This window comes from Numenius arquata, chromosome 6, assembly GCF_964106895.1.
Source record: "Numenius arquata chromosome 6, bNumArq3.hap1.1, whole genome shotgun sequence".
Classification (NCBI taxonomy): Eukaryota; Metazoa; Chordata; class Aves; order Charadriiformes; family Scolopacidae; genus Numenius; species Numenius arquata.
The window spans coordinates 31051952-31065450 of NC_133581.1; the positions used below are offsets into that span (position 1 = coordinate 31051952).

Genomic DNA, 13499 nt, shown 5'->3' on the forward strand with positions numbered 1-13499 from the left:
TTTATGACCTGAAGGTATGTTTTTGTGAACCTCCCCGTAAGAGCTACTCCTCCTGTAGCCAGCAGTGAAAGAGGTGACAGAGTACAGGCACGTGGGGCTTGGTGCTCCCTGGGTGATGGAGAACAGGATGAACTAATCCCCTTGTACACAGTGGCATCAGCTGCACTGCATGGGACCAGAACTAGTGCCCTTCTTAGGGAAGGGCTGCCACCCCTTGCCGAGGGTCTGCCTCAAACAGGAAGCCAAGCAGGGCTTTCTTAAAAAGCATCGATGGAAGCCCATCGGCACCAAAAGCAAATTCGGCTTCCAATTGGTCTGTGCTGACCCAGGAGCCATGTAGCCAACCGGGAGCTAAACCAGAGCATCCAGCAGAACCTACAGGTTGGACATTTCAGCATTATCTGTGCTCCTGTTTGATTTCACTTCCAAAGCTGTCAGGGCAAAGACACCAGCAGCGAGCGTAGCATCCGACGCCGCCCATTCATCGGTCTCCACCCCACTACGTTCAACACCTTCACAACGCACAAAGCAGCAGTAGCTCTTTACAAACCAGAGTAACTATAGCAATAATTAAAAGGAAATAAACCTGTACATCAAGCTGGGAAGCAAAGAAATTTTTAAGAATGTGAAATGAGTGCTTATTAATTTAGACAACTTCTACCCGCTGGCATTTGGAGAGGAATTCTTGAAAGAAGAGGAAAAAAAAATGGAGTGCAGAAAGAGTTATTCAAAGGTATTTTTTTATTTCCCTTCGTTAAATACTATATAATGTGCTCCTATTTGAAAAACATCAATCAAATTTATAGATTCGTGATAAATACAGTTGTAATTATAGCTGCCTGAAAATAATTCAGCTGTCACGTTTACCCTGTCAAAGTAAATAACGCTGTCATTTTAGTTGATGTGTGTGACTTGAGTAAACATTTCAAAGCATGAATTTTGAAGTAAGATTTCCTCGCTTGAAACAATCGCTCAAATTAATTTTCCTTCCAACTCTAATTTATTATGCTTATTTTCTTAGTAAAAACGAACACTTTAACTATTTAACCAAGGCGTCTTGGAGTAGATGGCGGGTCCATAAATCATTAATCATACAAAATGCACATTAAAACACATGACCTGTTGACCAGAGAAAAAAAAGGTGGCGTTTGTACTCCATCCTTATTGTTGTAGTACCTTAAAGCACTTCAAAGACTTCAAATTTATCCCTATACCACCCATGCATGGTAGGGAAATAGGATCATTCCTGTTCCACAAATGAAGGTCTGGGGTAAAAAACATTTTTCACCATTAAGAAGTGAGTATTATTAACAAATATTAGGCTTGGCTGGATGTGCTTAAGCTGGTCTCAGCAAGGTGGAGAGAAAAAGACACACCAGAGGAGCTTTCCAAAGACAAAACTTGGTAGAACAAACTTCAGAACTCATGGGTGGTACAAAAATTTCCAACTGGGGGCAACAGAAAGCATGGTATTTCACAGTTAGGTCATTTTTTACTGAACCTACAGGGAAAGAAAACGTTACAGCTTTTCAAAACTAAACTGAGGGAAACTGGGTGACTGCTGACTTCACCACAATATGGAAAATGCAACTAGATCTTTAAAAAAACCAATATGCCAAAGGTACTTGGGAAATTCCCACTTTCAGGCTCATGTTCTGCTGACAATTCCACTTCTGACCCCTTCATTAGACTCACTGCGCTGTCTTCTATTCATTAGCTGTGCAATACTATTGAAAATGAACATTTTAGCAAAGTTTAAAGTTTAACGTTTTGAAAAGTTCTGTTCAATAACAGCTAAAAGACAACACTTTTCAGAACTATACACTGGATTAACGAAAAAAGAAAAAAGTAAATCCCATAGCACACCCTCAGCTTTGAGAATCAATCAATTATTTCTTCTGAGGACGTGACAACACTGTTAACATTTCAGACCCAACATTTTTTTTTTGCCGTCAACTCTTCACCTGTTAAATGGGCACAGTGCTCCTTACCATCTTTGCTAAGCATTTGAGGCCTTACATGAGAGGCAGGTGTTAGCACTTAAAAATGACCAGCTAAAAGACGTTGTACTTATTTTATTCTTGGCGCTTCTGAAAAGGAAAAGAACCTGGTTTTCTCCGATAGACACATTCATTTTAGACTCCACCACTTTTCAGTGCTGTAAGTGAAAGATAAAAGCAATAAAACTGCACTGACCTTTTCCTTAATGTAGACTCACAAACCTTCACCACCCGGATGACCTCTTTAACAGTACGTCGGAAATCATGCATTCTTGCTGCTACTAGCAGAGCTAGAGAATAAGCAGGGAAAGTCAATGTCAAAAAGAGGAAAACTTCCTGAAGAAAAGCAGAAAACAGCCAGATAACTGTACCCTCTTTTTGTCCCTACCTTCCAGCTGAAGAGCTGTAAATGCTTATGCTCAGCTGTGCCCCTGAATACAGGTGATTGATTGACTTGACCTTACAAACTTTGCTTCCTACCCAATAAAATTAAGCTGATTGCAAATTGCACCCTGAAAAATTCTGCCCTTTAGCATTTGGGAAACCACAGCCAGCTATTTAAATACAGCACAGGAACATCTCATTGTTCACATGTTTTCAGTTGCCATCCTTTTAGCAGAATTTATTAGTCCTGAAAAAAAAAGGTCTCCAGTTAACTCTTCCAGAATAGAAACAGTGATTTCACTTAAGCTGTGATCCTCATTGCTGTCACCACTATCGCTGTCTTCCTAGTGCCCGAGTGCTCTCCTGCAAGACCCTCTACGCAGCTGGATAACTCGTGCTGGCTGAATTTACATCAGTGTGTTGATTCAGAGCACTAGCTCCGTTTTGAAGCATCACCCCCACTCGGCGTGCCGTGGCTCAGAACGGTTCCCAGCCTGCAAAAGCGATTCCTCTCAGAGGAAACCAAACCAGAGCTCCGCTTCAGGTATGTTTTTAAAGTGCTCCGGTCCCTAACAGGAACATCAGGGGCTGAACTAACAACCGGTCCTTCAGACAACGTACGGCAGATTTTTAGGGCAGGGAACCAAACTAAACCCAGTCCACGGTACACCACACGAAGTGCATATTGCGTGGGCGGATGTAGGGGACTCAGCACCACCTGCTTCCATCTACTGATCCACGTCTCTTGAAGCAAATTATTTGTTCGTGGGGATATAGTCTACGTAATGAAACTGGTCTCCCACAGAGTCTATACTCCAATTTTTATCAATATGCAATAAGCAAGTACTATTAACAAAAAGCAGCTAGAAATTTCCAGAAGATTACATAGTCCTGGGTTTAGGATGGCTTGTGTGCCATTTCTTATTCCAGCACGCACATGCAACTTTTTTCAAATAAAATAAAGCACGTATGTGAACTCTGTGACTATCTACAGTCTTCGTTACTCTGACCTCACTGGCTGGTACTCGCTACCTTTTAACCTAGTCCTCTCAAACCAGTAGGTTTTTTGTAAGCATCATGACACCCATGCAGCTTGGAAAAAGATGAAGAAGGAGAGGAAAATAGTTTTGCAGAACAGGTCAAAGAGGGCATTTCTTGCATAAGACTCTGTGTAAAGACACAAATCAAAGCGCTTCACTAATGGTGCCATTTTAGCTGACAAAAAAAAACCAAACCCTTTTAGCAGCTAGAGCTCACAGAGAGTGGGGGGCGAAAGGAGCACCAGAAAGGACGTTAAATAATCCAAAACATAAGATACAAAGGATCTGAGCAAGTAATGTAGGAGCAAGGGCAAAAACGAAGTTTGAGTTCCAGAAACTATTTCGGTGAAGAACCTGTATAATCTGTAGGTGCCTGACAGCACAAACCCCAGAGAACATGGCATCACCCAGGAAAGGAGAAAAGGTCCTCTGTTCCCAGCTCCCAGACTCTCCCATTTAACCCAGTGCGAGGGAAGCAATGCAGCCAGCCCCTGACAAACCTGCCCCGCAGAGGCCAGAGGGCCGGCGGCCGGTGTGCATCCAGTCCCGCTTCATTCTCTGCAACAGCCTGAGAGCCGTCATGGACACCTCGTGGTTCTTATCCCCAAACTCAAGCATGTGTGCAAAACGAGGAATATATAGACACGGATCTGCAACAGAAAGGACCACGGTTATTTCCAATCCTACCCTTTGATCGAGGAAAGGCAGCGTTTGAGCAGCAGGGCTGTGGTGGTTGGCTCGCTTCACAGCTCAGTGAACAACACGGACTGTGCTGCTGGGCCAGGTCCTCTGATCACTGAGCTTTAGCAGCACCTTTTTCAGCTAAGGTAAAACAAAATTCTTTCTTGCTTTGTAGACAAGAGACCTTTAAAGCACCGCACAGTGTTTCTTACGTGCTTGTCGGGGTCTGAGGCTGCACATGCCGACACCGACACGTGAGCAGACTTAACGGGTATCAGGGAAATTATCATAGAATCATAGAATGGTTAGAGTTGGAAGGGACCTTAAAGATCATCCAGTTCCAACCCCTCTGCCATGAGCAGAGACATCTCCCACCAGACCAGGTTGCTCAAAGCCCCATCCAGCCTGGTCTTGAACACCTCCAGGGATGGGGCATCCACAGCTTCACTGGGCAGCCTGTTCCAAAAATTATGCACAAAGCCAAGCATTTGCAAAATCTTTTGCAGAATGAGGATGCGATAGCTTTTGACATCCCTGGCAGAGTAACAAACAAGGTAACCTGCACGTCCCACCTCCCACCTAACTGCAAACCAAGCTCTGAAAAAAAATTAATTTGCTTAAAACCCCATGTCCCCAATGTTATGGTTTGAGAGAACCCGTAACAATCTATTGTCATTAGACAATTATTCTATCACCCGATGACCCCTCCCCACCTGGAAAGGGGAATCAGGGAACACAAAGAAACACAAAGGTTGAAATATAAATAGATTTAATAGACCAAGACTAAATAATTAACAATAATACTAAAGAACCAGTATTAATCCCGATACTGATATAAGATATACAGGAAGCTGTGCACTCCCAGCAGGGACAGCAAATGTGGGACACTGGGAGCGCAATGGCTTCAGGAGGAAGGGACGGCCTCAGGTGCTGGCACCGGGGCAAGGAGTTGTCTGGACCGCCGCCATCGGGGAGAGAGATACGCAGTAAACTTTTCTAATTTATATTGGATGTGACGTTCATGGTATGAAATAAACCTGTTGGCAGCTTGGGTCCAATGCCCAGGCCTTGCTCCTCCTTGTCCCTGCCCCTGGCAAGGCTCGAAAACACTGACCTTGAATCCCACAGAGCCCGGCTGGCTATAAAGTAAATATTTTCACAAATTCAGACACTAGAGTCTTCTAAAAGTACAATTTTCCCCAGCATTAGAAGAAAAGTTAGTCCTGTGTCTCTCAACCCAGGACACCCAACAGAAGTCTACTGACGCCTTCAAAGTTAATTCAAGCTCCTTCTCAGACTCAGATTCCAACAACACAAACCACTGTTTTTTACAGATGCTAAGGCATACTCTCCATCGGCATAAATTGCTGGAACCCAATTAACGTCAACAGTGCTAAGACAATTTACATTGGCCACGGATCTGCCTCCAGACGTATACGCTTATTTCAAGTGTTGGTGTTACCAGCTGCAAACTAACCCAAATACATCAGCAGGGATTGTGCTTTGCCTAAACCAATTTATAATTTATCAAACAATCTTGTAAAAGCTACACTTAACACATGTTTACTCTCATTTGAGGTATCAGTTTCTCATTTCCTGCCAGCCTTTTTATCACTTGACCGAAAATCCATGATGTACGGTAAATTGTTAACTGTTAGTCTCAACTCAATTTCCTTAGCTGATCCCCTACGTGGGCACTTAAACTGATAAAGATGAAAATTCAGCTCGAAACACAGGAACAATCTTAACGGATTTACAATTAATCAAAGCAGTTTCATTTAGCAACAAGTTCTAACGACGATGCCCTGTTGCTACCCGTAATTGCCGAGATCACGCCGTAGGTGATCACACCGGTCAGCCCTGCAAAAGCACTGAAATGAAAGCATTTATCAAGCAAAAAATTCCAAAACCACATCTCCCTCAAAACCTGAAGAAATGCCCAAATGCGGTCACCTCCTAAACACAACCCGAAAAATCAAAGGTGTAGGAAAGAGTTACTGATCCCCATGATTCTTAAGGGCAGTCGTTCTGTATTTTCAAGTATGATTCTATAAAACTGTACTCAACAGAAGGTCCGTAACAAGTGATGTTCTCCAAGGGTCAGTATTGGGTCCAGTCCTCTTCAATATTTTCATCAATGACCTGGATGAAGGGATGGAATGTACCCTCAGCAAGTTTGCCAACGATACAAAACTGGGAGGGGTGGTTGACATATCAGAAGGCCGTGCCGCCATACAGTGAGACCTGGACAGGCTGGAGAGTTGGGCAGAGAGGAACCTGATGAACTTCAACAAAGGCAAGTGTAGGGTCCTGCACCTGGGGAGAAATAACCCCATGCACCAGGACAGGTTGGGGGCTGACCTGCTGGAAAGCAGCTCTGAGGAGAAAGACCTAGGAGTCCTGGTGGACAATAGGATGACCATGAGCCAACAATGTGTCCTTGTGGCCAAGAAGGCCAATGGCATCCTGGGGTGCATCAGGAAGAGTGTGACCAGCAAGTGGAGGGAGGTCATCCTCCCCCTCTACTCTGCCCTGGGGAGGGCCCATCTGGAGCACTGGGTCCAGTTCCGGGCTCCCCAGTTCCAGAAGGACAGGGAACTGCTGGAGAGGGTGCAGCAGAGGGCTACAAAGATGATGAGGGGCCTGGAGCATCTCCCTTATGAGGAAAGGCTGAGGGACTTGGGGCTCTTCAGCCTAGAGAAGGCTGAGGGGGGATCTGACCAATGCTTATAAATACTTAAAGGGAGGGTGTCAAGAGGACGGGGCCGGTCTTTTTTCAGTGGTGCCCAGGGACAGGACAAGAGGAAATGGGCACAAACTTGAATATAAGAAGTTCCACCTAAACGTGAGGAGGAACTTCTTTCCTGTGAGGGTGGCAGAGCCCTGGAACAGGCTGCCCAAGGAGGTGGTGGAGTCTCCTTCTCTGGAGACATTCCAAACCCGCCTGGACACGTTCCTGTGCAACCTGCTCTGGGTGGACCTGCAACCTGCAGGGGGTTTGGACTAGATGATCTCCAGAGGTCCCTTCCAACCCCAGATGATTCTGTGATTCTGTGACCAAAATAGAAGAACAACAACAAACGCCTTTCGCAGGCGATAGCCTGGGGTTCAACAGACATCAAAATTTTGCTCTTTGTTCGATGCCACAAGGCGATGCCCAGTTTGCTTCTCTTCCCAGAACACGGAGTTTCTGGGAGCATTTTACGCACATTCGGTGTTGTAGCCGTTCAGACATTTCTGCTGGCATTCATGCCCACAGGGCATTTGACAAAACACTGCCCATCGTTAATTTAAATTCTGAAGCCACCAAACACCCAGAAAATGCATATGCAGGTTGGTTTTAAGCGAAAAGCCTTAAAGAGGTTATAAATGGCTAGAACGCAATACTACCGGTATATAAATTAAAGGCTGGGCCAAAACATGTCCCGCACGGATGCAAACATTTGGAAAAAAAATAATGAAATATATATATGTATTTTTAAAAAAAGTTGTAAAACCCAAAAGCTTCGAATCCTTCCGCAGGCACTAAACAAGCACCGAAGGCGTCCTGCTCCCCTTTGCCTTCAGGGACACCCCCGGGACTGGAACCCTTGCACACGAGTGAGCAAATTCGAGTTGGCCTTCCCGAACGGGGAGTGCAGGGGCCAGGAAGCAAATACCAAGAAAAACATTATTTTAGGGGTTTTTGGTGTTTGTTTTTGTTGGGGTTTTTTTGGGTTTTTTTAGGAAAGAAACAGCTGTTTTTTTCTCAAGATTTTCCCTTCTCTCCACATCCCAACTCCTGAGTCGGAACTTCGACTTTTGGAAGCACCTACGTGCCACGCGACCGTTGACAGGAATATAGAAAAATTCCTAGGAAAAGTGCTTAAAAGGGCGACTTCCCACCCAAAACAAGGGATGGGGAGGGCAGGGTCGGGGAGAGGAGCCGTCGCCGTGCCCCGCCGCCAGCCCCCTCCGGCGGAAAGGGGCGCACAGACAGCGCGGCCCAGGGAGGATCAGTGCCCCGCGGAAACACCGCGGGAGGCGGGCGAACAACGCCGATAAAAGGAAAAAAAAAAAAAAAAAAACCACCTCAAAACTTACAATTTCCCTTAAAATGATTCCGCTCCGGCCGTGCCCCCAACCGCCCCGACCCCGGCGGGGCAGCGCGACGGCGGAGCGGGGCGGTTGCGCGGCTCGGCTGCGCCCCCGCCCGGGCCGGCCGGGAAGGTCGATGCGCTCCCGGGGGCCGCTCCGCCTCGCCACGGGCCTGTCCCCGGTGTCGTGTGTGTGTGTGTGTCCCCTTCCCCGCCTGCCCCGCGCTTCTTCCCGCTGCGGTAATGCGGGGCCGGGGCGGGCGGGCGGGGGGGGGGACACACACACGACGTCCAGGCGCCCCGGTGCCGAGCGCCCCCGGGCGGGAAGGCAGGGTGTGAGGGGGGGTGGAATCACAGCGGGTGCGCGCGGCTGACTGACACCCGAGGGGGCGGCTCCCCCCGCCGCGCCCCGGCGCTCCCCATTGGCGCGGGCGGCCGTGACGCGCGGCGCGGCGGCCGCCTATTAGGGCGGGAGGCGGAGGCAGGGCCCGGTCAGAGCCGCACCGCATCCCGCCGCCGCTGTGTGAGGGGAGCGCCCGGGGCAGCGCCGCTCCGCCGCGGAGGAGCCGGGGCGATCAGCGGGCCAGCAACGCCCCCGACGCGGGGCGGGAGGAAAGCAGCGCCGTGTGGCGGCGGCCGCCGCGGGGAGAGGAGGAGGAGGAAAGTTGGAGCGAACGGCGGCGGCGGGACTGCAGAGAGCCTCCGCCTCGCCTCGGCCCGGCCCGGCGCGGCCGCCGCGGATGTGCCCCCGGCGGGCGGGGAAGGAGGAGGGAGCGGATCGGATCGGGCGGCCGGCTGCGCTTCACCCTGACCGGGCTGCAGCACCCGGAGGATTTGTGGATTGACTCTCGGTCCTGACCCACCACCGCGGCTGGATTTCGTGGGGTTCTGGTCTTGCTGGATTTTTGGCTTTGGCTTCTTTTTTTTTTTTTTTTTTATTATTACTATTTTTTTTTTTCCTCCTCTTTCCTCGGGGGAAGGAGCTGCCTGCCAGCCCCGCTCGGGTCCCCCGTCCCCCCCCCCCGGGCTGCAGTCGTGGCAGTGCCGTGGAGGCTGGGACCCCCCCCGCCCCGTCCTTTCGAGCCAAGGTGAGCGCTGGCACTGATCCGAGACAGCATCATCCCCTTTCCCCCCCGGAAAGGTGCGTCGGGGCTTGTAACCGCACCAAAAAAAAAAAACCACCAACAAAAAAACCAAAAAAATATTAAAAAAAAAAAAAAAGCTACCCTGCATCTAGAGAAGCATACAAAATATCCAGATAGTGGGACTCGCGTTTGGGATTTGTTAGTTTTCTTGCTCATGCCACTGCCCCATGGTTGCCTCAATGGCAGGATCATGAAGTGTTTGACTTTCTTTCTTCTGCTTCCAGAGACCTTAAAGAAGTCCAAAAAGAGCGTGAGGTCAAACGGCAAGGTGCCAGGATGCTATGAGATAGTGCCCCTGTCCCTCCAGAAGAAGATGGCTGCAGAACTTTACCCTGCCAGCACCAACACCAACATCGCCAACAGTAACAACGCCGCCGCCACCACCGCTGCCAACAGCAAGAAGAACGCCCTGCAGCTGCAGCAGAGCGCCCAGCCGCCCCCGCCGCCCCAGCTCCACAACCTCAACAACAACAACTTGGAGAGCTCCAACTGGCAGTCCTTCCACCCCACCCTGAGGGAGAGGTAAGGGCCCGGGAACCGCCGGACCCTTCCCCGCGACGGGACGGGGACCAACCCACGGTAGGGGGGTTGGGGGAGAAGGCACCCCGGGAGCAGGCAAGAGGGGGGCTGCCTGCCCGCCCGCCCACCGCTAACGGGACCTCTCCCCGCTTCCCCTCGCTTGCAGGAACGCGCTGATGTTCAATAACGAACTCATGGCTGACGTTCACTTCATCGTGGGCCCGCCGGGGGCATCCAAGAAAGTTCCTGCCCATAAGGTTTGTGCCCGTAATTTTTGGCTCTTTCATGCTGCTCTGCATCTCGCCTTCTCTCCCCTGCCTTACAACTAGGTTCTTTTTGGTTTGTTTTTGTGCGTTTGTGTTTTGTTTTTTTTTTTTCTTCTAATTATGGCTCTCATCAAATCCCAAAAGTAATTCACGTACGCTGCAATTAAAGGGAACAGTCCAAGGCAGTCTTCTGCCTCCACTACAGCTTTTAACTTGTGCCTAAACGGGCACAAGCTGGAACATAGGAAGTTGCATTTAAATATGAGGAAAAACCTCTTTCCGGTGAGGGTGCCTCTGGAACAGGCTGCCCAGGGAGGTCGTGGAGTCCCCTTCTCTGGAGATCTTCAAGACCCACCTGGATGCAGTCCTGAGTGATGTGCTCTGGGCAACCCTGCTTTGGCAGGGGAGTTGGACTAGATGATCTCTAGAGGTCCCTTCCAGCTCTGACAATTCTGTGATAAAAGTAGCTCTCATGGAAAGCCAGCACGCTCAGCCATTACTGGTACATGTTACTGAGGCTTCTCTCTCTTTTTATTTTCCAGTATGTTTTGGCAGTCGGTAGCTCTGTCTTCTATGCTATGTTTTATGGTGATCTCGCAGAGGTCAAATCTGAAATCCATATACCAGATGTGGAACCTGCAGCCTTTCTAATCCTATTAAAGTAAGTGGCCACTACAAGTCTACTAATTACGTGGACAGAATCAAAGTAGCTTATAAAATATACATCTCCTAATTGGCATTGTGCAATACGCACTTATTACTGTTTACTTGATGTGTTGACAAATACTGAACGTCAGATTCGCTGCCAGCAAAGATGACTATAGATCAATCTTTCACAGCCTATATTTTCGGTTTTTTCCCTAAGAAACTATTTTTTTCCACTCCCCCCCCCCATCTAGATACATGTATAGTGACGAAATAGACCTGGAAGCTGACACGGTTCTGGCTACGCTGTATGCTGCCAAGAAGTACATCGTGCCGGCCCTAGCAAAGGCTTGCGTCAATTTTCTGGAAACCAGTTTAGAAGCGAAGAACGCCTGTGTCCTGCTGTCTCAGAGCAGGCTCTTCGAGGAGCCAGAGCTGACACAGCGCTGCTGGGAAGTGATTGATGCTCAAGCAGAAATGGCACTGAAGTCAGAGGGCTTCTGCGAGATAGATCAACAAACACTAGAGATCATTGTGACCCGGGAGGCGCTCAACACCAAGGAAGTGGTAGTTTTTGAGGCTGTTCTCAACTGGGCGGAGGCTGAATGCAAAAGGCAAGGGCTGCCGGTTACGCCGCGCAACAAGAGGAATGTATTAGGAAAAGCTTTGTACTTGGTGCGGATTCCGACCATGACTTTGGAAGAGTTTGCCAACGGAGCTGCCCAGTCTGACATCCTCACCCTTGAGGAAACCCACAACATCTTTTTATGGTACACGGCCGCAAATAAACCCAAACTAGAGTTTCCACTGACAAAAAGAAAAGGACTGGTACCTCAGCGATGCCACCGGTTTCAGTCGTCTGCGTACCGCAGCAATCAGTGGAGGTACCGGGGGCGGTGTGACAGTATTCAGTTTGCCGTAGACAAACGGATATTTATAGCAGGACTGGGATTGTATGGGTCGAGCTGTGGCAAAGCTGAATACAGCGTCAAAATCGAACTGAAGCGCTTAGGAGTTGTCCTTGCTCAAAACCTGACAAAGTTTACCTCTGATGGCTCCAGCAACACTTTCTCTGTGTGGTTTGAACACCCTGTGCAGGTTGAGCAAGACACATTTTACAATGTAAGTGCCATTCTCGACGGTAACGAACTCAGTTACTTTGGGCAAGAGGGAATGACTGAGGTGCAGTGCGGGAAAGTGACGTTCCAGTTCCAGTGCTCCTCGGACAGTACTAATGGCACTGGGGTACAAGGAGGACAAATACCTGAGCTCATTTTCTATGCATGATGCATTTCACCTTGATTGTATTCCAATACTGCAACGATGCACATTAAGGGATTTCTCAGTTTTACTACAAACTCTGCAGCAGTATGGAATGTTACGCTACTTACCTATCTGCTACATCAGGCTATACAAATAAGTGAAGGAATGCTCTTGAATTTAATCTTATTTTATTTATTCATAAGCTATTTGACTTAATTATTAAGACTGCAACAAGCAGAAAAATGTTAAATTTCGCACGTACTGTGCATTTATTTTGTATATAGATAACTAACTTGCAGACTGCAGCTGACTTAAACAGAATGTTCTAAACTAGAGCAGTTTATGAATCTGTGAAATATAAAATGTTTTTACTTGCCCTAAGTCCCGTGTACTTGATCATTGCCGATCTTAACGGCTCGTGTCTTTTTAATTCACCGACAGTACAGTTAACAGGGGTGATGGTTCTGCAGTCTGTCCCCTTGCATGCAGCTACACAGGGCATTAGCTATTACTGCAGCTGCGCAGGTTCCTTTGCCTGGTACCTGACTATCCCTCACTAGCCTTTTATTTTTCCTTCACGAAAAAGGGAGCCGATTATCTGCGGAAGGTCAGGGGTTGGTTTTTTTGTGTGTTTTGTCTAAGCTAAGATACACAAACCATGAGCGTAATCGGAGTTGATCAAAATCGTTCTGTGGTTACATTTGAAAGCTTCTAATGCCCATTCGCACCCTTCATCTTCATCACTGACGCTTGGACCTGTCAAACTGCACCCCCCCTTGAATGGTCAGAGTCAAGGCAGAGAGATGAAGCTTAATGCAGTGACGGGCTTTATCACAGATTCAGCCCAGAGCTGTAATACTGGCAGCCACTACCTAAATATACCTCCCATTTAGGAGCAGACGTTAGAGAAATAACTTGCAATAGAGTCTTTAAGTTCCCTCAAAGTAACTAATTAGAAGTAAGCCACCTTGAAACAAAAGCTGCCGGATCTGTCCTTCCCCCCCGCCTCTTTTTTTTTTCTAAAAAGATTATCCCATCCACCACCAGCAGTCAGTTTATAGTTAGTACCCTTAACTTTTCTCAAAGATTGATAAAAGCAGGTGTTTTTCTCAGCTGTCTGACAATCATTACAGATAAGTCAATTAGAAATACTTACTGTTTTTTATAAATCTCTCTTCTCATAATGACTTTGGGAAGAATACTCAAAACCAGTATTTTTTCCCATGCACACCAAGTACCTCTGCATTTAATTTAGCAAGGTTTTCTGTTTGTCTTTTCCTAAGCTGCATTAATTTTCACCTTGAAACTAAGCCGCAATATTATTAATATTATTTTTTTTTTTTTTTTTTAAGAGAGAACAGACAGGATTTTTAATAATTAAAAACAAGAAGGCAACTGAATTATTGCAAACAAGAACTTTTTACCAGAGAACAGGCCTATACTAACGAAGCTGATACCTGTGCAGGTACTATCTGGATGC

At 47.6% G+C, this 13499-nt stretch overlaps 2 protein-coding genes across 6 annotated transcripts in view; one reads left to right on the top strand and one right to left on the bottom strand.

Moving 5' to 3' along the window:
- The window catches only part of BRF1 (BRF1 general transcription factor IIIB subunit), a 196333-nt gene that overhangs the window by 93888 nt on the left and 88946 nt on the right, over window positions 1-13499 (bottom strand). For 2 of the 3 annotated variants that reach the window (XM_074149749.1, XM_074149751.1), the window contains 2 exons: window positions 3925-4074; window positions 2197-2290 (listed from right to left, as the gene is read on the bottom strand). In XM_074149749.1, coding sequence (XP_074005850.1) covers window positions 2197-2290; window positions 3925-4074 — 244 coding nt within the window. The remainder of the gene's footprint in view (window positions 1-2196; window positions 2291-3924; window positions 4075-13499) is intronic. The other variant, XM_074149752.1, reaches the window with a different exon arrangement.
- On the top strand, window positions 9481-12043 carry BTBD6 (BTB domain containing 6). 3 transcript variants are annotated; one of them, XM_074149192.1, is made up of 5 exons: window positions 9517-9696; window positions 9778-9848; window positions 10012-10102; window positions 10654-10772; window positions 11011-12043. In XM_074149192.1, exons 1-5 carry the CDS (start codon window positions 9517-9519, stop codon window positions 12041-12043), a joined length of 1494 nt encoding a protein of 497 aa, XP_074005293.1. The 3 variants fall into 3 exon arrangements, with proteins under 3 accessions (XP_074005291.1, XP_074005293.1, XP_074005292.1); XM_074149191.1 differs by having other exon boundaries at window positions 9517-9681; window positions 9730-9848; XM_074149190.1 differs by having other exon boundaries at window positions 9481-9848.

Coding starts and splice junctions, on each gene's coding strand:
- BTBD6 (XM_074149190.1), top strand. CDS start 9,481: ATGCCACTGCCCCATGGTTGCCTCAATGGCAGGATCATGAAGTGTTTG. Junction 9,849..10,011: donor CACCCCACCCTGAGGGAGAG/GTAAGGGCCCGG, acceptor CCTCGCTTGCAG/GAACGCGCTGATGTTCAATA. Junction 10,773..11,010: donor GCCTTTCTAATCCTATTAAA/GTAAGTGGCCAC, acceptor CCCCCCATCTAG/ATACATGTATAGTGACGAAA.